A 27699-nucleotide genomic window follows, 5' to 3' on the forward strand; every position below is an offset into this window, starting at 1 on the left:
CAATATTGTCTCTACTATCTCCATGAATATGAACATAGTCAACTTGATAACAAATCCACCACACTCATCATTATAGTCTTGATAAATCACTTGTGGGAAAATTGACAAGAAATATGTGAAATGAATGTGATCATTTAGACCGGTAAAACTGACAGCATCAAAAAGAATGGATCCAAAAATCTCACTGTGATGAAGTTTTTGTCGCCTATTTCCACCTCTGACAGAGGCTTCATGTGTTCGATGCCTTCGATTGTCAACAAGGAACACCAAGTCGATATTTGTGACTTTGTGGAGAAACTTCTTCCCAAGTTGTCTTGGAGAGAACGATCTTCTCATGAAAGGAAGCTCAAAGAAACTTGTTTTTAGAGTTTAAATATTTATGAAAGTCCAGTAATTTAGAATATCAAGAAAGTATCATCAATGTACCGACCACAGAAAGTAATAAATACAGTAATAAAAAGTATTCCTAAGAGGATTTCAAACTGATACAAACAAGCATAGGAAAGACATGAGCCCATTGGAACACCAGTCTTCTGTTAGTAAATCTTGTCCCTAAAGATAAAGACATTATTGAATGATCCAGTCAGTTGAAGACAGTAAAAACTGGATATCTACCCAATCAGACAAGAAGTGTTCCAAAGCAGACACGCCCTCATGATAAACGATGTTAGTATAGGCTCTCCACGTTCATGGGAACCAGGAAGTCTGATTGGAGATTATAGAGGCCAGTGATTTTGTCCTGAATATAGGAGGGGGGGTTTTGCACATATGGTTTAATTAAAAAGTCAATATATTGAGATGCAGGTTCGGTGAGAGTACCACTGCCAGATAAAATAGACGGGTTGTCCCTAGGTTCTTTGTGTATTTTAGGAAGTAAGTAGAATAGTGGGGTGTTCAACTCGTAAGAAGCTAAGTGCATTGTCATTAATCCAACCAGTGTCTCTAGAAATGCTAATAAAGGCTTTTATAATGATTGGAAACTCTTTAGCCTTCCTCTTTTTCACTTTAAGACCACCTTGAACGCCAGTGGAGTCCCTTCTTAGACTTCTTTTTTTCTGCTTATACTTTTCCCATTGTTGAACAATGTGTTTATTTCACATAACTCATTTACCAGTATAGCCCCCAGTGTTTTCCCTTTTTTCCTTTCTTTTTTGTGGAACCCTATTGTAATTGCTGGAATTCCTATTTTTCCCCCGGTATTTTGTGTAATAACTCGTCCATACATTGATACATTTTTGTCCTTTTTGGAATATAGATAGTCCCGTTCAACCGCTGCTGGAATACAAAAAATACCACCAATTGGCCCATAGGGGGCGATATAAGAAGGTCCCAAAGTCTAAGGATCAGCCCCACCGTTCTGTTAGTTGTAGAGATGTGTTCTGCAGATAATCATGCTGAACAATTTTCCCTCGAGGAGCCATAAAGTCTGCCTAATTCATTTTTCCCGTCATTTAGAATTTTTTAAAATACCTTCAAAAATCTTCTTTTCATCATGAACCACAAGTCAGAATGACACCAAATTTGGTATGCAGGTTTCTTATACTTCTCTTATTTTGTTTGGAAGTAGCTCAAGAATCGGTCAAAAAATGGCAGTTATTGACCAATGCAGTGGGATCAGTTTCATTGCTGCCATGCAGCTATATTTTTATGTTTGCTATAGTTCCAGTAATTCAACTTTGATATTTATTTAAGCTATTATCATTGAGGAGTTCTGTATAACAATGTTGTTATTTCACACTTTCACTTTAGGTCTCGGTGTCTAGATATGTCCGCTGCCAGCAGTCTCCTATCTGAAGAGCAGTTTCTGTGCTCCATCTGTCTGGATGTGTTCACTGATCCAGTCTCCATACCATGTGGACACAGCTTCTGCAAAACCTGCATCACACAGCACTGGGATATTAGTGTCCAGTGCCAGTGTCCCATGTGTAAAGAGGTTTTTGACAGAAGACCTCTGCTGCGGGTCAATACTTTCATATCTGAGATGGCTGCTCAGTTCAGAAAGTCAGCTCAGATGAAAGCCAGCAGCTGCCCAGACCAACGATGTGCCAAACCAGGAGAAGTTCCCTGTGACGTCTGCACTGGGACCAAACTGAAGGCCCTGAAGTCCGACCACAAGTCACATCAATTTGTCCCTCTGATGGAAGAATATGAAGGAAAGAAGGCTGAGCTGGGGAAGATGATCCAGGAGAGACGACTGAAGATTCAGGAGATCAAAGACTCAGTAGAGCTCAGCGAGGAAGATGCAGACAGAGAGATAGCAGACAGTGTGCGGGTCTTCACCGCTCTGATGCAGTCTGTGGAGAGAGGCCAGGCTGAGCTCATTGAGACGATCCAAGAGAAGCAGAAAACAACAGAGAAACAGGCTGAAGGCTTCATCAAAGAGCTGGAACAGGAAATCTCTGAGCTGATGAAGAGAACCGCTGAGGTGGAGCAGCTCTCACGCACTGAAGACCACCTCCACCTCCTCCAAAGCCTCCCATCCCTGAACACTCCTCCACACACCAAGGACTGGACAGAGGTCAGTGTCCATCGCTCATCATATGAGGGGACTGTGAGGAGAGCTGTGGCTCAGCTGGAGGAGACTCTCAGGAAAGAGAAGAAGAAGCTGAGTGCTGATGTTGAGCTGAAGAGGGTCCAGCAGTATGCAGTGGATGTGACTCTGGATCCTGATACAGCAAATCCCGCTCTCATCCTGTCTGATGATGGGAAACAAGTAAATCATGGTGATGTAAAGAAGAATCTCCCAGACAACCCAGAGAGATTTTCTTCTTGGACCTGTGTCTTAGGAAAGCAGAGCTTCTCTTCAGGAAGATTTTACTACGAGGTTCAGGTTAAAGGGAAGACTTGGTGGGGTTTAGGAGTGGCCAGAGGGTCGATCAACAGGAAGGGAGGAATCACAGTGAGTCCCAAGAATGGCTACTGGATTGTATGTTTGAGGAATGGAAATAAGTACGAAGCTCTTGCTGGCCCTCGTCTCCTCCTGTCTGTGAAATCGAAGCCTCAGAAGGTGGGGGTGTTTGTGGATTATGAGGAGGGTCTGGTCTCCTTTTTTGACGTAGATGCTGCAGCTCTTATCTACTCCTTTACTGGCTGCACCTTCACTGAGAAACTCTACCCAATCTTCGATCCCGGTCTTAATGATGGTGGTAAAAACTCCGCCCCTCTGATCATCTCTCCTGTCAGTCACACAGATTAGACTAATCATTAGTTTTTTCTCAGATAGGATTCCTTAATATTTAAGATAACACATTTATATATTCAAGAGAAGTATATATGTTTTCCTATTTTTTCAGGTAACTGTAAAGTCATTTTAATGTTGAAGAACTGTAATAAAAAAACACTATAACTTTCTACTTCTTGACAAAATTAATGTTGTCCTAAAAAAACAATGTTTGTTAAAGTTAAATACAGTAAAGGTTTGACTACAGATTCTGGATAAAACAGCTAATCTTTTCTCATTTATATTCTGAATTTTTTTTTTCCATGTATCCTATAATTTACTGCTGCAAAAGATTTATTTCCCCACAAGGATCGTTGAAATGTAATCTAATCTATTCTAATATAATAACTCTACACAGTAATGTCATATCAGAAATCAGAGTCATTTGCTAAAATCACTTAAAAATGTCTAGGTGATAAATTAAAAATGTGTTATTATTGTCAGATCATTGTACATATTCTGAGCTTTGTATGTTGACACAATTACTGAAGAGCAGTTTATGAATAAGAAGTAATTCTGCAATTTGTTTCTCACATTTAAAGATTCTTTTTGAATGAATAAAAACAAATGGAACACACTTGTATGGTCACATGACTGCTATTTACCAGAATGCTTAAATTATTTAACATTTGACTGATATCAAAGCTTGAAAAATGTTATTGTTCTAAAGGTAATTGGCAGTTAGAGCACAGAAATGAATCTGGTCTATTCCACACTGATGAGACGCCAAATCATAAGATTAGAAACACAATCAGCTATTCTCAGCCATTGTTGCCATGAGCTGTGGACCTCCAATATGGCCGCCAGAGGGCAGCATCCACCAGCTGAAAGCCCTCTATAGAATATGATATGATGATATGACAGTGAGTTTTAAACTATAATTCAAACGAGAGATATGAATTAAATTTATCTCCTGTAAAAAGTATGTTATTGTAATCGTGATCAAAGCTGAATCTGGCAACAAAACATTACTAATGTAACTGCAGTAAAAGGCGGAGCGACACTGGAAACAGAGGAGAGTTTCAGCGTCACGTTGCGGAATAGAAAGTGAAAGTAACTCAAAACGACAACATTGCTGCAGTCGAGAAAAGTCTCTCTGTTTCTCTCCAAAGAAAACAGAACTAGAGGTGAGTACAGCAGATAATATTTACTGTGTTTAAACAGAGAGCGATAACACAAACTTGAAAACTTCCCGTTTTTCAGTTTGTACCGGCAAGATTTCAATATGTGCAATATAACTTGATTTTCGCTATTAGTAGAGAAAAAGAAGTCCAAAAAGAGACTCCACTGGCGTTTCAGGCAGTCTTAAAGTGAAAAAGAGGAGAGCTAAGGAGTGTCCAGTAATTTAAAAAGCCTTTATCAGCATGGCTAAACCAACAGGAAGATTAAACAAGCCAACATGTTTGGAGCAGCATGGTCTTCATCAGGCCGTCAGCTGAACACAGGTGAGACCTTACCTATATAGCCATCGAGACCCAGAGGAAAATACAGGCTGGATCATCTGGTAGAGAGAAACACAGGAAATGTTTGTCAGAAACTAAAAGCACAGCAAAGCAAGATAGCAAACAATAAACATAATGGCACAGAGAAATATAGAGAAACACATGAAATACAAAGATAGACAATGTTGATGCAACATCTTTCATTCCTTGTATTTTTGTGCTGTCTTTCCTTGTGAATTAATGTATAATGTGTGTGTGTCTGTTTTGCAAAAATAAAAGAAACTGTCGCCACATACCAACAACCAGAAAGGCACAAAATACTATAGTTAGACCCATAATCTTCATAATTATCATTGCTATCAGCATTAACAACATTATCATTGGAATAGATAATATCAGCACCATCATTATTACTAATTCTTAATATTTAATAATTGTCAGTGTAATCAATCTCATCTCCATATTCATAAATATGAACACAGTCAACTTCATAACAAATCCACCGCACTCATCATTATAGTCGTGATAAAACCCTTAAAGATGGCGTTGGGCTGCAGAGAAGAGGGAATGGGAAGTTGTCAACACAGATTTGATAAACTTAGAGGAACAGCAGAGAAGAAGCTAGAGAAACTGGGAGATATTATTTATGATTACAGGGTAGCATGGTTTGGTATTCATGGGAAAAGGAAGAAAGTAGTTTCAGAACCAGTTAAGTCTAGGCGACAGCAGGAGATTGATAGACTTATCCAAGAAAGGAGGCAGCTTAGGAGGCGATGGAGGAAGGTTAGCAACAGCGAGAAAGAGCATCAGTGTCCTTCAGTCAGCACTAGGGAATCATTTAGCAGCTTTAAAGAGAGCAGAAAATCATAGGAAAAACAGAAGAAAGAAAGAACAAGCTAGGATAGCATTTTATAAAGATTCATACAAATTTGTTAAGACCCTATTTAATAAAGACAAGAGTGGCAGGAGCCAGAAGACCACTTAGAAAAGGTGATACAGATAGATACAGATAGGGAGAAGGGTAGAGAGTCAGGGCCGCCCCCAGACATCACACCCATTGGGGCAATAGATGATCAAGTAGATGTCAGCCCACCAAGTGAAGTGAGGTGCAAAAGGTGGTAAGGCATGCAAGGGCTTCATCAGCCCCAGGCCTAATGGTGTCCCTTACTGAGTATAAAAGCACACCAGATGTATTGAGATATCTATGGAAATGAATCAAGCTAGCGTGGAAAAAGCAGTTTATTTCTAGATCATGGCATAGAGCAGGAGGGATTCTTATTCCCAAAGAGAAAAGCAATAGATATAAATCAGTTTCGGCCTATTTGCCTCCTTAATGTAAAAGGGAACATTTTATTTAGTGTGGTGGCACAGAGGCTGTAAAATTACTTGGAAAGGAAGAGGTTAATTGGCACAACCGTGCAAAAAGCCGGAATACCAGGTTTTTTCGGGTGCTTAGAGCATGCAACCATGATTTGGCACCAAATTCAGTCAGCTAAGCAAGAGAAGAGAGATCTTCATGTGGTATCTTTGGACCTTGCTAATGCATTTGGCTCTGTACCACATAATCTATTGTGGGAGGCTTTTGATTTCTTTAGGGTCTTTCTTTAGGTAAGAGCATACTTTCAAGATATTCAGATGTGCTTCCCAATAACAGAGCTTCCTACAGCCTGGCAGCAGCTTGAGACTGGAATTATGGCAGAGTGCACCATTTCTCCCCTAGCTTTCACTATGGCAATGGAGGTAATTATTAGGGCATCAAAGTGGGTGGAAGGGGACATGTATGGATGATATGACTACTGTAACGACTACAGCTCCTTGTACAAAAAGGCTGCTGAATAAATTGAATGATAACATAAATTGGTCTAGGATGACCCAACAAGTCAAGGAGCATATTCATTGTTAAGGGGAAGCTAGCAGGGAAAAGGTTTCACATAGATGAGGAAGCTATACCAACAGTTCTAGAGAAGCCTGTCAGAAGGTGGTATGATACAAATCTGAGTGACAGGGAGCAGGTTGAGGAGAAAAGGCAGCAGCTAGTTGGAGGTATTCAGGACATAGAGAGATCAAGGTTACCAGGATGATGTCCTTATTACAAATATAAGAGAATGTCTCAAAGATGGCAGCCTAAAATGGAGCCAATGCTGGGCATGACTAGAACATATGGTGTAGGGTGGCTGTGGCCTGATGACACGTTGGATCTACATCTGGATATATTCTGGCAAGCCTGCTCTTAGAGAGATGCAGTCTATGGTATACCTTGAATTGAAGTAAACCATGTCTGATGCAAATCGAGGTTGGATGTATTCTCTCAATAGCAAGTTGCCAGGCTACATCCAAGAGCTCACAACCAAAGTCTTCCTCCCATAACACTTTGGGGTGATTAAGGGATGGAGAGGCGATCATTTGAATAACCCCATACAGCCTGCTCACAACTCCCCAATGCTCAGGAGTCCAATCCAGGCACTCCTCTATCCAGCCACCAGGTGGGAGCGATGGAAATGAAGGGAAATGTTTTCTAACAAAGGCATGGACCTGTAGATATCTGAAAAAGTGTGAGCGTGGGATATTGAATCCTCTTAATAATTGGTCAAAGGACATGAACAAATGTCCTTAAAAAGATCCTTTACCCGCTTAAGTCCATTCCGGTACCATAGCTTAAATGCAGCGTCTATGAGTGAGGGTGGAAAAAGTGCATTTGCTGTAATTGGGAGAGAGGGCAAGGCCTGTGTTCAAAATGGATTCTGAACTGGGACCATATTCTAAGTGAGCCGTTCACAATGGGGTTACTTGTCAGGTGTCGTTTACTAAGTGGTAGTGGGGCACACAATACAGAAGATAAGGACACAGGGTAACAGGAATGTTGCTCCATCTCGGCCCACACTGTTCCACCCCTCTCATAGGATGCAGAGATCCAGTATAATAACTTATGAATGTTGGCTGCCCAATAGTATTTTAGGAAATTTGGTAGCCCTATACCTCCCTCCTCTTTCTGTCTCTCTAGATATGCTTTCCTTATCCGAGGTATAGTCTTATTCCAGATAAAGGTAGAAATACACTTATCTAACTCCTTAAAAAAGGACTTTGGGTTGAAAACAGGCACTGTTTGAAATAAAAATAAAAACCTGGGCATGATTGTCATCTTGACAGAGTTAATTCTACCAGCTAGTGATATAGGAAGCGTTGACCAACGGGTAAGGTCCTGCTTGGCCTTTTCCAGGGCTGGCTTCAAGTTATGACTGAATAGATCTCTGTATCTACGAGTGACCAACACACCGAGATATGAAAAGGTATCACGAGTTACTTTGAATGGATATGCCTCGAATGACATCTGACGAGCCTGGTCGTTAACTGGAAAGAGTACACTCTTTGTAAGGTTGATTTTTGTCACCTGAGATCTTTCCAAAGTTAGTTATAATTTCTAATGCCCTGGGAATTGAGGTGCTAGGGTCAGATAAATAGAGTATGAGGTTGTCCGCATACAAGGCTAACTTGTGGGTTTGCCCACCCCTATTTATACCTGCCAGGCCCCCAGCGCCCCTAAGGGCAACCGTGAGTGGCTCGATGGCGAGATCAAACAGAAGGGGGCTCAGTGGACAGCCCTGTCTAGTCCCTCTGTGAAGAGGGAAATATTGAGATATGTCTTATTGGTACGAACTGAGGCCTGGGGTGTAGCATATAGAACCCTTATCCAGGAACAAAAAGTGGGGCCAAAACCAAACTTCTCCAGAGTTGTGAAAAGGTACTCATATTCAATTCGATCAAATGCTTTGTGGGCATCTATGGAAACTAGAACTTCTGCTGTAGGTGAGACTACCGAAGAGTAAAGAACATTAAATAGCCTCCGTAAATTACCAAAAAGTTGCCGTCCAGTAATAAAGCCGGTCTGATCGGGCTTTATTACTTTATGCATGACCGACTCCAGTCTATTAGCCAGAACATTAGTTATGATTTTTATTAGCAACATGTTTATTTCACAAAAGTCATTTACCACTAGAGCCCCCAGTGTTTTTCCCTTTTTTCGTTTCCTATTGTTCCAATAATCCAACTTTAATATATTTTTAATCTATTATCATTGAAGATTTCTGTATAACAATGTTGTTATTTCACACTTTCACTTTAGGTCTCAGTGTCTAGATATGTCCGCTGCCAGCAGTCTCCTATCTGAAGAGCAGTTTCTGTGCTCCATCTGTCTGGATGTGTTCACTGATCCAGTCGCCATACCATGTGGACACAACTTCTGCAAAAACTGCATCACACAGCACTGGGATATTAGTGTCCAGTGCCAGTGTCCCATGTGTAAAGAGGTTTTCAACACAAGACCTCTGCTGCGGGTCAATACTTTAATATCTGAGATGGCTGCTCAGTCCAGAAAGTCAGCTCAGATGAAAGCCAGCAGCTGCCCAGACCAACGATGTGCCAAACCAGGAGAAGTTCCCTGTGACGTCTGCACTGGGACCAAACTGAAGGCCCTGAAATCCTGCCTGGTGTGTCTGGCCTCCTACTGTGAGACTCACCTGGAGCCTCATCAGAGAATGACGGGCCTGAAAAGACATAAGCTGATCGATCCTGTGGAGGACCTGGAAGGCAGGATGTGTAAGAAGCATGACAGACCGCTGGAGCTGTTCTGCAAGACGGACCAGATGTGTGTTTGTCAGTTCTGCACTGAGTCAGACCACAAGTTACATCAATTTGTCCCTCTGAAGGAAGGATATGAAGGAAAGAAGGCTGAGCTGGGGAAGACGGAGGCTGAAATTCAGCAGAAGATCCAGGAGAGACGACTGAAGATTCAGGAGATCAAACACTCAGTAGAGCTCAGCGAGGAAGATGCAGACAGAGAGATAGCAGACAGTGTGCGGGTCTTCACTGCTCTGATGCAGTCTGTGGAGAGAGGCCAGGCTGAGCTCATTGAGACGATCCAAGAGAAGCAGAAAACAACAGAGAAACAGGCTGAAGGCTTCATCAAAGAGCTGGAACAAGAAATCTCTGAGCTGATGAAGAGAACCGCTGAGGTGGAGCAGCTCTCACGCACTGAAGACCACCTCCACCTCCTCCAAAGCTTCCCATCCCTGAACACTCCTCCACACACCAAGGACTGGACAGAGGTCAGTGTCCATCGCTCATCATATGAGGGGACTGTGAGGAGAGCTGTGGCTCAGCTGGAGGAGACTCTCAGGAAAGAGATGGAGAAACTGCTTGATGTTGAGCTGAAGAGGGTCCAGCAGTATGCAGTGGATGTGACTCTGGATCCTGATACAGCAAATCCCGCTCTTATCCTGTCTGATGATGGGAAACAAGTAAAAGATGGTGATGTAGAGAAGAATCTCCCAGACAACCCAGAGAGATTTTCTTTTTGTACCTGTGTCTTAGGAAAGCAGAGCTTCTCTTCAGGAAGATTTTACTACGAGGTTCAGGTTAAAGGGAAGACTGGGTGGGATTTAGGAGTGGCCAGAGGGTCGATCAACAGGAAGGGAGAAATTACAGCAAGTCCTGAGGATGGCTACTGGACTGTATGTTTGAGGAATAGAAATAAGTACAAAGCTCTTGCTGACCCTCCTGTCCTCCTCTCTGTGAAATCGAAGCCTCAGAAGGTGGGGGTGTTTGTGGATTATGAGGAGGGTCTGGTCTCCTTTTATGACGTAGATGCTGCAGCTCTTATCTACTCCTTTACTGGCTGCACCTTCACTGAGAAACTCTACCCATACTTCAGTCCCAGTCTTTATTATGGTGGTAAAAACTCCGCCCCTCTGATCATCTCTCCTGTCAATCACACAGATTAGACTAATCATTCGTTTTTCTCAGATAGGATTCCTTAATATTTAAGATAACACATTTACATATTTAAGGGAAGTACATATATTTTCCTAGATTTTTCAGGTAACTGTTAAGTCATTTTAATGTTGAAGAATTGTAATAAAACAACAAAAAAACACTTTATAACTTTCTACTTCATGGCAAAATAAATGTCTTGTAATAAAAAAACAATCTGTGTTAAAGTTAAATACAGTAAACGTTTGACTACAGATTCTGGTTAAAATGGTTCATGCTCTTCTCATTTATATTCTTTTTTCCATGTATCCTATTACAATTTACTGCTGCAAAAGATTAATTTCCCTACTGGGATCATTCAAGTATAATATAAACCATTCTAATGTAATAACTCTGGAAATCAGAAGCATTTGCTAAAATCACTTAAACATGTCTAGGTGATAAATTAAAAATGTGTTATTATTGTCAGATCATTGTACATATTCTGAGCTTTGTATGTTGACAATTCCTGAAGAACAGTTTATGTATAAGAAGTAATTCTGCAGTTTGTTTCTCATATTTAAAGATTTTTGTTTTTGAATAAATAAAAACAAATGGAACACACTTGTATGGTCACATGACTGCTATTTACCAGAATGCTTAAATTATTTAACATTTGACTGATATCAAAGCTTGAAAAATGTTATTGTTCTAAAGGTAATTGGCAGTTAGAGCACAGAAATGAATCTGGTCTATTCCACACTGATGAGACGCCAAATCATAAGATTAGAAACACAATCAGCTGTTGTCAGCCATTGTTGCCGTGAGCTGTGGACCTCCAATATGGCCGCCAGAGGGCAGCATCCACCAGCTGAAAGCCCTCTATCTTTTCCTTCCTCCTTCCAGAGAGGTCAGAGGTCAGCTACAGAGCAGCACCTCTGGAGCTGGTAGGGATGCAGTGTCTTGCTCAAGGACACTTCAGTAGGCAGATTAGGGGTGAGCGGATCAATACCAGAGTATCAATACTTGTGACACCAGTCGAGAATCAAAATGAGCGATACTGAGGATGAAGAATTTAGTATTTTTCATTACATTTATTGAGGAGTGAAATATAATAACAATATGCTTTTTTATGCGCTCACGCTCGTGCACATTCACACACACACACACACACACACACACATACAGAACTGATTCAAATTGTTGGAACTTTTATCTCACACAATGCTATTCTGCACTATTTTTACAGTACAACAGTGATGTTAAAACACTGTTGAGTTTGACATGTTTTAAACAAAACATTAAAATGATGCTTGCATGTCTTTGGTCATCATGTGGTTTTAATTGACATTATTCATGACAAGTACTTGACTACAATACTGGATCCAAAAGTACTTGGTTTCATGTGGAATTGAAAATAGCAGTATCTCCCATCCCTAGGGCGGATGCTTGTTGCCATGGGGATTGAACCAGAATCCTCTGGTGGAAGGAAGCTCTCTGTAACCACTAGACAACCCTGCTGCCTCACATGTGACATTTTGGGTGAAACTAGGTGACAGTTTGGGTGAAAATTAGTTTTATAATGTAACTAAAAGAAAATGTATTAATTAAATGTATCTAGTGGCAAAAGTATGCTACGGATGAGGTTCAAGCCAGCGAAGTCCAGGTCCCTGGTTGTGAAGAGGGGAAAGGTGACTGACATGTTCAGCTTTTCCCTCGGAGGTATCCAGATCCCGTCAGTCACCGAAAAGCCCGTCAAGAGCCTGGGCAAGATTTTCGATTGCACCCTGAAGGACACTGCAGCACTCAGGCGACCAGCAGTGAGTTGGAGGCATGGCTGACAGCGGTGGACAAATCAGGGCTGCTAGAGAAGTTCAAGGCCTGGATTTACCAGCATGGCCTCCTACCTCGACTCCTCTGGCCCCTGCCCGTCTACGAGGTCCCGATGACCACTGTCGAGGGCTTCGAGAGGAAGACCAGCCACTTCCTGCATGTTGAGGAAAAAGTTCTGGAGTCAGAGGTTCGTCTTACTTGAGTATATATTTATTAGAAGGAGTCTTCGAAGAGGAAGAGATGCACACAGCACGTAGGCTACATACACTTCTTCGAAAGAGAATAGATTTGAGCTGGTCTTTATGTATCTTTCAAGGACGCACAGAATGTGCTGACATGGGAACAGGTCATAGAAAAGAGTTACAAACACATATGTTATGTCTTAGTTTAGAGAATCTACAGATAGTCTGGGACATCCAGGAGCCACTTGTGTCAAGAGACCTCTGGCCTAGTAAGTTATGGCACAAGGGTTATCAGTGAGGTGAACCTTCATCATGCAACCGTACATTCTCTGAGGGGGCCCCAGTTCAGTTGTTCATACATGTATGTTAATTTTTCTTCCACACTGCACAGGTGGTTGGGCCTGCCGCGAAGCCTGAGCAGCATCGCCTTGTACGGACACAAGAACAAGCTACGGCTCCCCTTCAGCAGCCTGACAGAAGAGTTCATGGTAACCCGTGCAAGAGAGGCGCTGCTGGACAGAGACTCCACTGACGCCATAAGTCTCCTCAGCTGGCATTGTGGTGAGGACTGGGAGGAAGCGGAGGGCCCAGGCGGCGGTGGATCAGGCCGGGTAACGGCTGCGCCACAGCGTGCCGGTGGGATCTGCGGCGTCTGGACGGGCGGGGCTTGGCAGCATCCCAAGACCTCGCTACGATAAAGCACAAGGGAAAGAGAGACGCCAGCTGGTCCAGGAGGAGGTGCGAGCAGGAGTGGAAAAAGTACAGTAGGATGGTGGGGATGCAGCAGCAGGGCGTGTGGATCAGATGGGAGCAAGCGATGGACTGAACCATCTCTCGGTCAGAGCTCTGGAAGGCTGAACCACTCCGGATTAAGTTCTTGATCGAATCGGACTACAACATGCTCCCCAGCCCAGCAGCATGCCCACTGTGAGAAGAGGATCCCTGGAGCATATACTTGGAAATGATGCACTTCATTTATTGGAAATGAAGTGCGGAGAAATGACTTGCTGGTATATCTAGATTCCTCATCCATGAAGGCAAAAAACCATGTAAAGAATCTTGGAGTAATTCTTGATGGTGACCTCAGCTTAAAAAAACCACATCAGTAATGTCTGTAAAACAGCTTTCTATCACTTACGTAATATCTCCCGTATCTTTTAGAATTGATTTTAAGATTATTTTATGAGTTTTTAAGTGTCTTCATGGTTTGGCCCCTGTATACCTTAGCAATATGATTGTAAGATATGTTCCAACGAGATGCCTCAGATCATCCAATAGTAATGCACTGGTGGTCCCTTCAACCCGGTTGAAGTGTGGGGAATCTGCTTTTAGTCACTATGATCCCAAACTTTGGAACTCTCTCCCACAAAATCTGAGAACCATTGATACACTCTGCACTTTTAAAAAGAATCTCAAAACATATTTGTTTAATGTTGCAGCTCAAGTTCCCCGACACCATCGCAGTGACCACACTCAGGCCAAACGCGGTCCTGATGTCTGAAACAAGGCAAGCGGTCCTGCTGGAGCTGACCGTTCCCTGGGAAGACCAGACGGAAGAGGCATATGAAAGGAGGAGGGCCAAGTACGAGGGCCTGGTAGGCGAGCGCCGGAGCCGAGGATGGAGGGCTCGATGTCTGCCCATCGAAGTAGGCAGCAACGGCTTCGCAAGACGGTCTCTCTGCAGGGCCCTCAAGCTCCTTGGCATCACAGGGCTGCATAGCAGAAAAGCCATCAAGACCACCATAGAGGCCGCAGAGAAGGCATCAAGATGGCTGTGGATCAAAAGAGGCGATCCGTGGACCACACAAGCTACTTGGACACAAGCAGGAGCCTGGAGCCCCCTCTATCTCCGCTTTTAAAAAACACCTTAAAACCCTCCTTTATTCCTTGGCCTTTGAATCAACTTGATACGACTGTGTTTTTATGCTTGTGCGTCGCCCTGTGTCTCACAAGTGTGTGTGCACGTGTGTATGAATTATTGTGTGTTCTACCTTTGTATTTTTAACTACATTGAATTGCCTCTGTTGCTTTTTATTACTATTATTTATTCTCCTTCTTCAATACTTGTACAGCACTTTGGTCAACCCTGGTTGTTTTAAATGTGCTCTATAAACAAACTTGACTTGACTTGACTTGACTTGACTTGATCACCCCGGCTGTGTCGCCTGAGTGAGGGTGTATGATCATTGAAAGACCCGAAACACCCGATGACCCCAGATTACATCACTGATGATGTGTCCAAGTTGCATCACAAGATGTGTGACAGAACTAATTACTATAATAATAATTCTAATAATAATAATAATAATAATAATAATACATTTTATTTATAAGCACTTTACATGGTACTCAAAGACACTTTACAACAGCTAAGGGAAAAAGAAAATAAATATATAAAATGCATGAAACAATTGATACAAGGTGATGATAATAAATGAAGATGATAAAGTGAGGACATGACTGTGCATATTAAAACAGAATTGAAAAAACAGTGTTTGGCAGTGGAGAAGCAGTGGGGGTCAGATATTGTAGGCAGTTTTGAAGAGGTGGGTTTTGAGATTATTTTTGAATGTAGGGAGTTTTGGAGGACGGTGGAAGGGATGCCATATAGGACGTTGTTACAGTGATCTAGTCTGGAGGATAATCTGGATAATCATGTCCAAAAATGATTCATGCAACAAGACAATACAAGTTTACCTGTAGTAACAGGAGGAGCAACGCTGGAAAGACAGCAACGTTTCAGCGTCACATTGCTGAAGTGAAACCTGAAAGTAACTCAGAGAGACAGCACTGCTGCAGTCGAGAAAAGTGTCTCTCTTTCTCTCCAAAGAAAAATAAAACTAGGTTCATCAGGCCTTTCTCAACAATACAGCCGAGTCTTAGACGCACACAGGTGAGTACAGCAGATGATATTTACTGTGTTTAAACAGAGAGCAGTGACACATAATTGAGCTGTATCCACATAGGATGTTTCCCTGTGTTCATTATACACTGACACTTGTCAAATTAAGTTTTCGATGAAGTGCAATTTAACTATATACCTCAAAATGACTTTTGCTAATATTCCAATAATCCAACTGTGATATGTTTAAACAGTATTACACGAGAGGGTGTGCTTTACCGTTATTATTGGCACGACAGTGACGCGGTAAGCGCCTCGGTCCGTAAGCACCACTGAAGTGCCAATAATGACGGTAAAGCACACCCTCGAGTGTAATATTGCGATTATACAACGGTTACCAACAAAATAAAAGATATAATCAAAATGTATTCATATTGTGGGGCAATTCGCTCTCAAAATAAAAAACTTTTTGCTAGTGTTATCTCCGTTTCCCTGGAACTACATGGGGTCTAACTAATAACTGGAAAACAATCAGTCACGTCAGTAGACTCCTATGTAATGAAAGCTAGGTTACTACTCCAGCAAGTAGGCCGACCCTTAGCAACGACCTAGCAACAGAGACGATTTCTAGTCCCTGTTGAGTCAGACAGCTAACTTGAGCTAATGCTTTCTAGAGATCGTGGGATTTCCCAAACTGAATAAATACCACACATATAAACACAAAACTGCCTTGCTAGCTCAATCTTGTTGTAACTAAGATATCTGCTGAAAAAAATAATTTTTCCATGGACAGATTTAGCTACTACGTCCGCGAACTTCACATGTATTTTTAAGCTAGTAGCGCCGTGTCACCGACTCACCGGCACAGCTGATGGAGGATGCCAGAGCGTCTAGTAACATCAAGGCTGAACAGAGTTATATTTAAATATACCGTATTGTATAATAATATATGTAGTATAATAGTAATATTTTTAGTGATGAGCACGGCTAGGTGTGCTGTCATGCTGATTTGATCACGTTCTAAATGTCTAGTTGACCAATCAGATTGCTTGGTCGGAACTACCTGTTGTATAATTTATATAAATATTTCCCAGTTATGTATAACAATGTTGTTATTTCACACTTTCACTTTAGGTCTCAGTGTCTAGATATGTCCGCTGCCAGCTGTCTCCTATCTGAAGAGCAGTTTCTGTGCTCCATCTGTCTGGATGTGTTCACTGATCCAGTCTCCATACCATGTGGACACAACTTCTGCAAAAACTGCATCACACAGCACTGGGATATTAATGCCCCATGCCAGTGTCCCATGTGTAAAAAGCTTTTCAACACAAGACCTGAGCTGTATGTCAATACTTTCATATCTGAGATGGCTGCTCAGTTCAGAAAGTCAGCTCAGATGAAAGCCAGCAGCTGCCCAGACCAACGATGTGCCAAACCAGGAGAAGTTCCCTGTGACGTCTGCACTGGGACCAAACTGAAGGCCCTGAAGTCCGACCACAAGTCACATCACTTTGTCCCTCTGAAGGAAGGATATGAAGGAAAGAAGGCTGAGCTGGGGAAGATGATCCAGGAGAGACGACTGAAGATTCAGGAGATCAAACACTCAGTAGAGCTCAGCGAGGAAGATGCAGACAGAGAGATAGCAGACAGTGTGCGGGTCTTCACCGCTCTGATGCAGTCTGTGGAGAGAGGCCAGGCTGAGCTCATTGAGACGATCCAAGAGAAGCAGAAAACAACAGAGAAACAGGCTGAAGGCTTCATCAAAGAGCTGGAACAGGAAATCTCTGAGCTGATGAAGAGAACCGCTGAGGTGGAGCAGCTCTCACGCACTGAAGACCACCTCCACCTCCTCCAAAGCTTCCCATCCCTGAACACTCCTCCACACACCAAGGACTGGACAGAGGTCAGTGTCCATCGCTCATCATATGAGGGGACTGTGAGGAGAGCTGTGGCTCAGCTGGAGGAGACTCTCAGGAAAGAGATGGAGAAACTGCTTGCTGTTGAGCTGAAGAGGGTCCAGCAGTATGCAGTGGATGTGACTCTGGATCCTGATACAGCAAATCCCGCTCTCATCCTGTCTGATGATGGGAAACAAGTAAATCATGGAGATGTAAGGAAGAATCTCCCAGACAACCCAGAGAGATTTTCTTATTGTTTCCGTGTTTTAGGAAAGCAGAGCTTCTCTTCAGGAAGATTTTACTACGAGGTTCAGGTTAAAGGGAAGACTTGGTGGGGTTTAGGAGTGGCCAGAGGGTCGATCGACAGGAAGGGAGGAATCAGTCCGAGTCCCAAGAATGGCTACTGGACTGTATGGTTGAGTAATGGAAATGAGTACAAAGCTTTTGCTGACCCTCGTCTCCTCCTCTCTGTGAAATCGAAGCCTCAGAAGGTGGGGGTGTTTGTGGATTATGAGGAGGGTCTGGTCTCCTTTTATGACGTAGATGCTGCAGCTCTTATCTACTCCTTTACTGGCTGCACCTTCACTGAGAAACTCTACCCATTCTTCTGTCCCAGTACTAATGATGGTGGTAGAAACTCCGCCCCTCTGATCATCTCTCCTGCCAATCACACAGATTAGACATCATTAATCATTAGTTTTTCACAGATAGGATTCATTAATATTTAAAATAAAACATTTACATATTCAAGGGAAATATATATGTTTTCCCCTTTTTAAAGGTAACTTAAGTCATTTTAATGATGAAGAAATGTAATAAAACAACAAAAAACAATTTAGAACTTTCTTCTTCTTGGCAAAATAAATGTCATAAAAAAACAATGTTTGTTGAAGTTAAATACAGTAAACATTTGACTACAGAGACTAGCCTAATCCTTTGTTTTTCTCAGATAGGATTCATGGATATTAAGATAACACATTTACATATTCAAGGGAATTATATATTTTCTAGTTAGTTATTAGTTTTCCTAATTTTTTCAGGTAACTGTTAAGTCATTTTAATGTTGAAGAATTGTAATAAAACAACAAAAAGCACTTTATACTTCTTGGCAAAAAAAATTGTCTTGTATTAAAAAAAAACAATGTTTGTTAAAGTTAAATACAGTAAAGGTTTGACTAGAGATTCTGGTTAAAATGGTTAATGCTCTTTTCTCATTTATTCACTGTATTCTGATCATTGTATATTGATACAATTACTGAAGAGCAGTTTATGAGTAAGAAGTAATTCTGCTTCTCCGTTTGTTCCTCACATTTTTTTTAATGAATGAATAAAAACAGATGAAACACACTTGTATGGTTACATGACTGCTATTTACCAGAATGCTTAAATTATTTAACATTTGACTGATATCAAAGCTTGAAAAATGTTATTGTTCTAAAGGTAATTGGCAGTTAGAGCACAGAAATGAATCTGGTCTATTCCACACTGATGAGACGCCAAATCATAAGATTAGAAACACAATCAGCTGTTGTCAGCCATTGTTGCCATGAGCTGTGGACCTCCAATATGGCCGCCAGAGGGCAGCATCCACCAGCTGAAAGCCCTCTATAGAATATGATAAGTGATGGTGACAGAAATGTCCTCTGTCAGCAGTCTGCTGTTGAGAGAGCAGTTCCTCTGTTCTTTCTGTCTGGATGGGCTCAACAATTCACACAACTTGTGTAAAACCTGAATCACACACACCGGGAGAGGAGGATCACACTCTGAATGAACGACAAATCAAAGAAGCAACAACACACACACTCACACTGTAATGATGAAGATGTGATGAAGACAGAGTTCAGGTGTGTGCTGCTGTATGAACAGCTGCACAGGAAGACTGACGACAATACAGCAGACTGATGCTGTGATGACAACTGGGAAATGAAAGATAGGAATTAAATTGATCTTGTGCCAAAGGAATGTCACTACAATCATGTCTAAAACTGAATTAGATCAGATTGGGTTTAGTTGAGCTGCAGAAAGTCTGAGGAAAATTCCTTTAATGGAATTTATTTAGCCATGCTTGGTGCCGCAAAAACGTGTAAAAACATAGAGACAAACGTTTCCACACTACATCATCATCAGTGTCTTCTTTAAAACTGAATTAGGCAACAAGAAAGAAAGTCACCCGCCGCCCCTAATGGGACACAGTGAGTTTTAAACTATAATTCAAACGAGAGATATGAATTAAATTTATCTCCTGTAAAAAGTATGTTACTGTAATCGTGTTCAAAGCTGAATCTGGCAACAAAACATTACTAATGTAACTGCAGTAAAAGGCGGAGCGACACAGGAAACAGAGGAGAGTTTCAGCGTCACGTTGCGGAATAGAAAGTGAAAGTAACTCAAAACGACAACATTGCTGCAGTCGAGAAAAGTCTCTCTGTTTCTCTCCAAAGAAAACAGAACTAGAGGTGAGTACAGCAGATAATATTTACTGTGTTTAAACAGAGAGCGATAACACAAACCTGAAAACTTCCCGTTTTTCAGTTTGTACCGGCAAGATTTCAATGAAACGCAATATAACTTTGTCAAAATGATTTTCGCTATTAGTAGAGAAAAAGAAGTCCAAAAAGAGACTCCACTGGCGTTTCAGGCAGTCTTAAAGTGAAAAAGAGGAGAGCTAAGGAGTGTCCAGTAATTTAAAAAGCCTTTATCAGCATGGCTAAACCAACAGGAAGATTAAAAAAGCCAACATGTTTGGAGCAGCATGGTCTTCATCAGGCCGTCAGCTGAACACAGGTGAGGCCTTACCTATATAGCCATCGAGACCCAGAGGAAAATACAGGCTGGATCATCTGGTAGAGAGAAACACAGGAAATGTTTGTCAGAAACTAAAAGCACAGCAAAGCAAGATAGCAAACAAAAAACATAATGGCACAGAGAGAAAAACACATGAAATATAAAGAAATACAATAGACAATTTTGATGCAACATGTTTAATTCCTTGTATTCTTGTGCTGTCTTTCCTTGTGAATTAATGTATAATGTGTGTGACTGTTTTGCAATAAAAAAAGAAATACAATAGACAAACTGTGGCCACATAGCAACAACCAGAAAGGCACAAAATACTATAGTTAGACCCATAATCTTCATAATTATCATATCAGCATTAACATCATTGTAAATATAATCCATAATATCAGCACCATCATTATTACTAATACTTAATAGTTAATAATTGTGATTGTAATCAATATTATCTCTACTATCTCCATGAATATGAACATAGTCAACTTGATAACAAATCCACCACACTCATCATTATAGTCTTGATAAATCACTTGTGGGAAAATTGACAAGAAATATGTGAAATGAATGTGATCATTTAGACCGGTAAAACTGACAGCATCAAAAGAATGGATCCAAAAATCTCACTGTGATGAAGTTTTTGTCGCCTATTTCCACCTCTGACAGAGGCTTCATGTGTTCGATGCCTTCGATTGTCAACAAGGAACACCAAGTCGATATTTGTGACTTTGTGGAGAAACTTCTTCCCAAGTTGTCTTGGAGAGAACGATCTTCTCATGAAAGGGAGCTCAAAGAAACTTGTTTTTAGAGTTTAAATATTTATGAAAGTCCAGTAATTTAGAATATCAAGAAAATATCATCAATGTACCGACCACAGAAAGTAATAAATACAGTAATAAAAAGTATTCCTAAGAGGATTTCAAACTGATACAAACAAGCATAGGAAAGACATGAGCCCATTGGAACACCAGTCTTCTGTTAGTAAATCTTGTCCCTAAAGATAAAGACATTATTGAATGATCCAGTCAGTTGAAGACAGTAAAAACTGGATATCTACCCAATCAGACAAGAAGTGTTCCAAAGCAGACACGCCCTCATGATAAACGATGTTAGTATAGGCTCTCCACGTTCATGGGAACCAGGAAGTCTGATTGGAGATTATAGAGGCCAGTGATTTTGTCCTGAATATAGGAGGGGGGGTTTTGCACATATGGTTTAATTAAAAAGTCAATATATTGAGATGCAGGTTCGGTGAGAGTACCACTGCCAGATAAAATAGACGGGTTGTCCCTAGGTTCTTTGTGTATTTTAGGAAGTAAGTAGAATAGTGGGGTGTTCAACTCGTAAGAAGCTAAGTGCATTGTCATTAATCCAACCAGTGTCTCTAGAAATGCTAATAAAGGCTTTTATAATGATTGGAAACTCTTTAGCCTTCCTCTCTTTCACTTTAAGACCACCTTGAACGCCAGTGGAGTCCCTTCTTAGACTTCTTTTTTTCTGCTTATACTTTTCCCATTGTTGAACAACGTGTTTATTTCACATAACTCATTTACCAGTATAGCCCCCAGTGTTTTCCCTTTTTTCCTTTCTTTTTTGTGGAACCCTATTGTAATTGCTGGAATTCCTATTTTCCCCCCCCGTATTTTGTGTAATAACTCGTCCATACATTGATACATTTTTGTCCATTTTGGAATATAGATAGTCCCGTTCAACCGCTGCTGGAATACAAAAAAATATCACCAATTGGCCCATAGGGGGCGATATAAGAAGGTCCCAAAGTCTAAGGATCAGCCCCACCGTTCTGTTAGTTGTAGAGATGTGTTCTGCAGATAATCATGCTGAACAATTTTCCCTCGAGGAGCCATAAAGTCTGCCTAATTCATTTTTCCCGTGATTTAGAATTTTTTAAAATACCTTCAAAAATCTTCTTTTCATCATGAACCACAAGTCAGAATGACACCAAATTTGGTATGCAGGTTTCTTATACTTCTCTTATTTTGTTTGGAAGTAGCTCAAGAATCGGTCAAAAAATGGCAGTTATTGACCAATGCAGTGGGATCAGTTTCATTGCTGCCATGCAGCTATATTTTTATGTTTGCTATAGTTCCAGTAATTCAACTTTGATATTTATTTAAGCTATTATCATTGAGGAGTTCTGTATAACAATGTTGTTATTTCACACTTTCACTTTAGGTCTCAGTGTCTAGATATGTCTGCTGCCAGCAGTCTCCTATCTGAAGAGCAGTTTCTGTGCTCCATCTGTCTGGATGTGTTCACTGATCCAGTCTCCACACCATGTGGACACAACTTCTGCAAAACCTGCATCACACAGCACTGGGATATTAGTGTCCAGTGCCAGTGTCCCATGTGTAAAGAGGTTTTTGACAGAAGACCTCTGCTGCGGGTCAATACTTTCATATCTGAGATGGCTGCTCAGTTCAGAAAGTCAGCTCAGATGAAAGCCAGCAGCTGCCCAGACCAACGATGTGCCAAACCAGGAGAAGTTCCCTGTGACGTCTGCACTGGGACCAAACTGAAGGCCCTGAAGTCCTGCCTGGTGTGTCTGGCCTCCTACTGTGAGACTCACCTGGAGCCTCATCAGAGAATGACGGGCCTGAAAAGACACAAGCTGATCGATCCTGTGGAGAACCTGGAAGGCAGGATGTGTAAGAAGCATGACAGACCGCTGGAGCTGTTCTGCAAGACGGACCAGATGTGTGTTTGTCAGTTCTGCACTGAGTCAGACCACAAGTCACATCACTTTGTCCCTCTGAAGGAAGGATATGAAGTAAAGAAGGCTGAGCTGGGGAAGATGATCCAGGAGAGACGACTGAAGATTCAGGAGATCAAACACTCAGTAGAGCTCAGCGAGGAAGATGCAGACAGAGAGATAGCAGACAGTGTGCGGGTCTTCACCGCTCTGATGCAGTCTGTGGAGAGAGGCCAGGCTGAGCTCATTGAGACGATCCAAGAGAAGCAGAAAACAACAGAGAAACAGGCTGAAGGCTTCATCAAAGAGCTGGAACAGGAAATCTCTGAGCTGATGAAGAGAACCGCTGAGGTGGAGCAGCTCTCACGCACTGAAGACCACCTCCACCTCCTCCAAAGCTTCCCATCCCTGAACACTCCTCCACACACCAAGGACTGGACAGAGGTCAGTGTCCATCGCTCATCATATGAGGGGACTGTGAGGAGAGCTGTGGCTCAGCTGGAGGAGACTCTCAGGAAAGAGAAGAAGAAGCTGAGTGTTGATGTTGAGCTGAAGAGGGTCCAGCAGTATGCAGTGGATGTGACTCTGGATCCTGATACAGCAAGTCCCTCTCTCATCCTGTCTGATGATGGGAAACAAGTAAATCATGGTCATGTAAAGAAGAATCTCCCAGACAACCCAGAGAGATTTTCTTATAGAACCCGTGTCTTAGGAAAGCAGAGCTTCTCTTCAGGAAGATTTTACTACGAGGTTCAGGTTAAAGGGAAGACTGCCTGGGATTTAGGAGTGGCCAGAGGGTCGATCAACAGGAAGGGAAAAATCACATTGAGTCCCAAGAATGGCTACTGGTCTGTATGTTTGAGGAATGGCAATAAATATGAAGCTAATACTGGCCCTCCTGTCCTCCTCTCTGTGAAATCGAAGCCTCAGAAGGTGGGGGTGTTTGTGGATTATGAGGAGGGTCTGGTCTCCTTTCATGACGTAGATGCTGCAGCTCTTATCTACTCCTTTACTGGCTGCACCTTCACTGAGAAACTCTACCCATTCTTTGGTCCCTGTGTTAATGATGGTGGTAAAAACTCCGCCCCTCTGATCATCTCTCCTGTCAATCACACAGATTAGACTAATCATTAGTTTTTTCTCAGATAGGATTCATTGATAATAAAGATAACACATTTACATATTCAAGGGAAGTATATATGTTTTCCTGTTTTTTCAGGTAACTGTAAAGTAATTTTAATGTTGAAGAATTGTACTAAAACAAAAAAACTCTATACCATTCTTCTTGGCAAAATGAATGTCTTGTCATGAAAAAAAACAATGTTTGTTAGAGTTAAATACAGTAAAGGTTTGGTTAATGCTCTTTTCTCATTTATATTCTTTTTTTTATGTATCTATTACAATTTAATACTGCAAAAGATTATTTTCCCCACAGGGATCATTGAAGTTTAATTTAATCTATTCTAATATAATAACTCTGAACAGTAATGTCATATCAGAAATCAGAGTAATTTGCTAAAATCACTTAAAAATGTCTAGGTGATAAATTAAAAATGTGTTATTATTGTCAGATCATTGTACATATTCTGAGCTTTGTATGTTGACACAATTACTGAAGAGCAGTTTATGAATAAGAAGTTATTCTGCAATTTGTTTCTCACATTTAAAGATTTTTTGTTTTTGAATGAATAAAAACAAATGGAACACACTTGTATGGTCACATGACTGCTATTTACCAGAATGCTTAAATTATTTAACATTTGACTGATATCAAAGCTTGAAAAATGTTATTGTTCTAAAGGTAATTGGCAGTTAGAGCACAGAAATGAATCTGGTCTATTCCACACTGATGAGACGCCAAATCATAAGATTAGAAACACAATCAGCTGTTGTCAGCCATTGTTGCCATGAGCTGTGGACCTCCAATATGGCCGCCAGAGGGCAGCATCCACCAGCTGAAAGCCCTCTATAGCAGTGATTCTCAACCTTTTTCATATCAAGGACCCCTAAAGTCGTACACATTAGGCCCACGAACCCCCATTTGACCCAAATCTGAGAATATTGTTATTGTTAGATATGTTTTTGTCTGTCTGTATTGTAGATGGAGAGATAACAGTGAAACTATGATCAAAATAGTCTACATTTATTCTACATTCTGTAACTGTTAACTTCTTGTAAAATAGCCTAAATAATGGTGAAGCTTAACAATTCATAATTTTGCTGTGGACCCTCTGAAAATCCCTCACGGACCCCTGGTGGTCCCTGGACCCCACATTGAGAACCAGTGCTCTATAGAATATGATAAGTGATTCTCTGTTTGCTTCCCTCCTTCCAGAGAGGTCAGAGGTCAGCTACAGAGCAGCACCTCTGGAGCTGGTAGGGATGCAGTGTCTTGCTCAAGGACACTTCAGCAGGCAGATTAGGGGTGAGCGGATCAATACCAGAGTATCAATACTTGTGACACCAGTCGAGAATCAAAATGAGCGATACTGAGGATGAAGAATTTAGTATTTTTCATTACATTTATTGAGGGGTGAAATATAATAACAATATGCTTTTTTATGTGTTCATACTCATGCACATTCACACACACACACACACACACACATACAGAACTGATTCAAATTGTTGGAACTTTTATCTCACACAATGCTATTCTGCACTATTTTTACAGTACAACAGTGATGTTAAAACACTGTTGAGTTTGACATGTTTTAAACAAAACATTAAAATGATGCTTGCATGTCTTTGGTCATCATGTGGTTTTAATTGACATTATTCATGACAAGAACTTGACTACAATACTGGATCCAAAAGTACTTGGTTTCATGTGGAATTGAAAATAGCAGTATCTCCCATCCCTAGGGTGGATGCTTGTTGCCATGGGGATTGAACCAGAATCCTCTGGTGGAAGGAAGCTCTCTGTAACCACTAGACAACCTGCTGCCTCACATGGGACAATTTGAGTGAAACTGGGTGACAATTTGGGTGAAAATTAGTTTTATAATGTAATTAAAACAAAATGTATTAATTAAATGTATCTAGTGGCAAAAGTATGTTACGGATGAGCTTCAAGCCAGCGAAGTCCAGGTCCCTGGTTGTGAAGAGGGGAAAGGAGACTGACATGTTCAGCTTTTCCCTCGGAGGTAGGACGAAAAGCAAGAGCCTGGGCAACATTTTCGATTGCACCCTGAAGGACACTGCAGCACTCAGGCGACCAGCAGTGAGTTGGAGGCATGGCTGACAGCGGTGGACAAATCAGGGCTGCCAGAGAAGTTCAAGGCCTGGATTTACCAGCATGGCCTCCTACCTCGACTCCTCTGGCCCCTGCCCGTCTACGAGGTCCCGATGACCACTGTCGAGGGCTTCGAGAGGAAGACCAGCCACTTTCTGCACAGGTGGTTGGGCCTGCCGCGAAGCCTGAGCAGCATCGCCTTGTACGGACACAAGAACAAGCTACGGCTCCCCTTCAGCAGCCTGACAGAAGAGTTCACGGTAACCCGTGCAAGAGAGATGCTGCTGGACAGAGACTCCACTGACGCCATAAGTCTCCTTATGAGGACTGGGAGGAAGTGGAGGGCCCAGGCGGCGGTGGATCAGGCCGGGTAACGGCTGTGCCACAGCGTGCCGGTGGGATCTGCGGCGTCTGGACGGGCGGGGCTTGGCAGCATCCCAAGACCTCGCTACGATAAAGCACAAGGGAAAGAGAGACGCCAGCTGGTCCAGGAGGAGGTGCGAGCAGGAGTGGAAAAAGTACAGTAGGATGGTGGGGATGCAGCAGCAGGGCGTGTGGATCAGATGGGAGCAAGCGATGGACTGAACGATCTCTCGGTCAGAGCTCTGGAAGGCTGAACCACTCCGGATTAAGTTCTTGATCGAATCGGACTACAACATGCTCCCCAGCCCAGCAGCATGCCCACTGTGAGAAGAGGATCCCTGGAGCATATATTTGGAAATGATGCACTTCATTTATTGGAAATGAAGTGCGGAGAAATGACTTGCTGGTATATCTAGATTCCTCATCCATGAAGGCAAAAAACCATGTAAAGAATCTTGGAGTAATTCTTGATGGTGACCTCAGCTTAAAAAAATCACATCAGTAATGTCTGTAAAACAGCTTTCTATCACTTACGTAATATCTCCCGTATCTTTTAGAATTGATTTTAAGATTATTTTATTAGTTTTTAAGTGTCTTCATGGTTTGGCCCCTGTATACCTTAGCAATATGATTGTAAGATATGTTCCAACGAGATGCCTTAGATCATCCAATAGTAATGCACTGGTGGTCCCTTCAACCCGGTTGAAGTGTGGGGAATCTGCTTTTAGTCACTATGGTCCCAAACTTTGGAACTCTCTCCCACAAAATCTGAGAACCATTGATACACTCTGCACTTTTAAAAAGAATCTCAAAACATATTAGTTTAATGTTGCAGCTCAAGTTCCCCGACACCATCGTAGTGACCATCACTTTTGTCAAGGCGGGGGAGAATCCACAGCCGCAGCCAAGTCCACCAGGCGGGCTCCTCGTCGCGGCACGGGATTGGCAGCTGAAGGTCGACCTAGGGAGACAGCTCAAGTTCCCCGACACCATCGCAGTGACCACACTCAGGCCAGACGCGGTCCTGATGTCTGAAACAACAAGGCAAGCGGTCCTGCTGGAGCTGACCGTTCCCTGGGAAGACCAGATGGAAGAGGCATACGAAAGGAGGAGGGCCAAGTACGAGGGCCTGGCAGGCGAGCGCCGGAGCCGAGGATGGAGGGCTCGATGTCTGCCCATCGAAGTAGGCAGCAGCGGCTTCGCAAGACGGTCTCTCTGCAGGGCCCTCAAGCTCCTTGGCATCACAGGGCTGCATAGCAGAAAAGCCATCAAGACCACCATAGAGGCCGCAGAGAAGGCATCAAGATGGCTGTGGATCAAAAGAGGAGATCCTTGGACCACACAAGCTACTTGGACACAAGCAGGAGCCTGGAGCCCCCTCTATCTCCGCTTTTAAAAAACACCTTAAAACCCTCCTTTATTCCTTGGCCTTTGAA

General features: G+C 42.1%; 4 protein-coding genes and 2 pseudogenes across 7 annotated transcripts; all 6 read left to right on the forward strand.

Moving 5' to 3' along the window:
- The first annotated feature begins 1765 nt into the window (after window positions 1-1765).
- On the forward strand, window positions 1766-3196 carry LOC144538081 (E3 ubiquitin-protein ligase TRIM21-like). The gene has a single exon (XM_078281923.1). The coding sequence runs from the start codon at window positions 1766-1768 to the stop codon at window positions 3194-3196; it is 1431 nt and encodes a 476-aa protein (XP_078138049.1).
- Window positions 3197-8795: 5599 nt separating this feature from the next.
- LOC144538075 (E3 ubiquitin-protein ligase TRIM39-like) lies at window positions 8796-10501 on the forward strand. 4 transcript variants are annotated; one of them, XM_078281901.1, is made up of 2 exons: window positions 8799-9512; window positions 9564-10501. In XM_078281901.1, exons 1-2 carry the CDS (start codon window positions 8799-8801, stop codon window positions 10437-10439), a joined length of 1590 nt encoding a protein of 529 aa, XP_078138027.1. In that variant the 3' UTR covers window positions 10440-10501. The 4 variants fall into 4 exon arrangements, with proteins under 4 accessions (XP_078138029.1, XP_078138027.1, XP_078138028.1 ...); XM_078281902.1 differs by having other exon boundaries at window positions 8799-9477; window positions 9601-10501; XM_078281900.1 differs by having other exon boundaries at window positions 8799-9025; window positions 9059-10501.
- Window positions 10502-12038: 1537 nt separating this feature from the next.
- Window positions 12039-14281, forward strand: LOC144538082 (uncharacterized; annotated as a pseudogene).
- A 922-nt stretch (window positions 14282-15203) lies between these two features.
- Window positions 15204-23832, forward strand: LOC144538073 (E3 ubiquitin-protein ligase TRIM21-like). Its single transcript, XM_078281897.1, has 2 exons — window positions 15204-15315; window positions 22149-23832. Exon 2 carries the CDS (start codon window positions 22165-22167, stop codon window positions 23785-23787), a length of 1623 nt encoding a protein of 540 aa, XP_078138023.1. The 5' UTR covers window positions 15204-15315; window positions 22149-22164; the 3' UTR covers window positions 23788-23832.
- LOC144538083 (E3 ubiquitin-protein ligase TRIM21-like) lies at window positions 16415-17842 on the forward strand. Its single transcript, XM_078281924.1, has one exon. It carries the CDS (start codon window positions 16415-16417, stop codon window positions 17840-17842), a length of 1428 nt encoding a protein of 475 aa, XP_078138050.1.
- Window positions 23833-25729: 1897 nt separating the features above from the next.
- Window positions 25730-27659, forward strand: LOC144538084 (uncharacterized; annotated as a pseudogene).
- Window positions 27660-27699: the final 40 nt, after the last annotated feature.

The sequence above is a fragment of the Centroberyx gerrardi genome, chromosome 24 (genome assembly GCF_048128805.1).
Source record: "Centroberyx gerrardi isolate f3 chromosome 24, fCenGer3.hap1.cur.20231027, whole genome shotgun sequence".
Lineage (NCBI taxonomy): Eukaryota > Metazoa > Chordata > Actinopteri > Beryciformes > Berycidae > Centroberyx > Centroberyx gerrardi.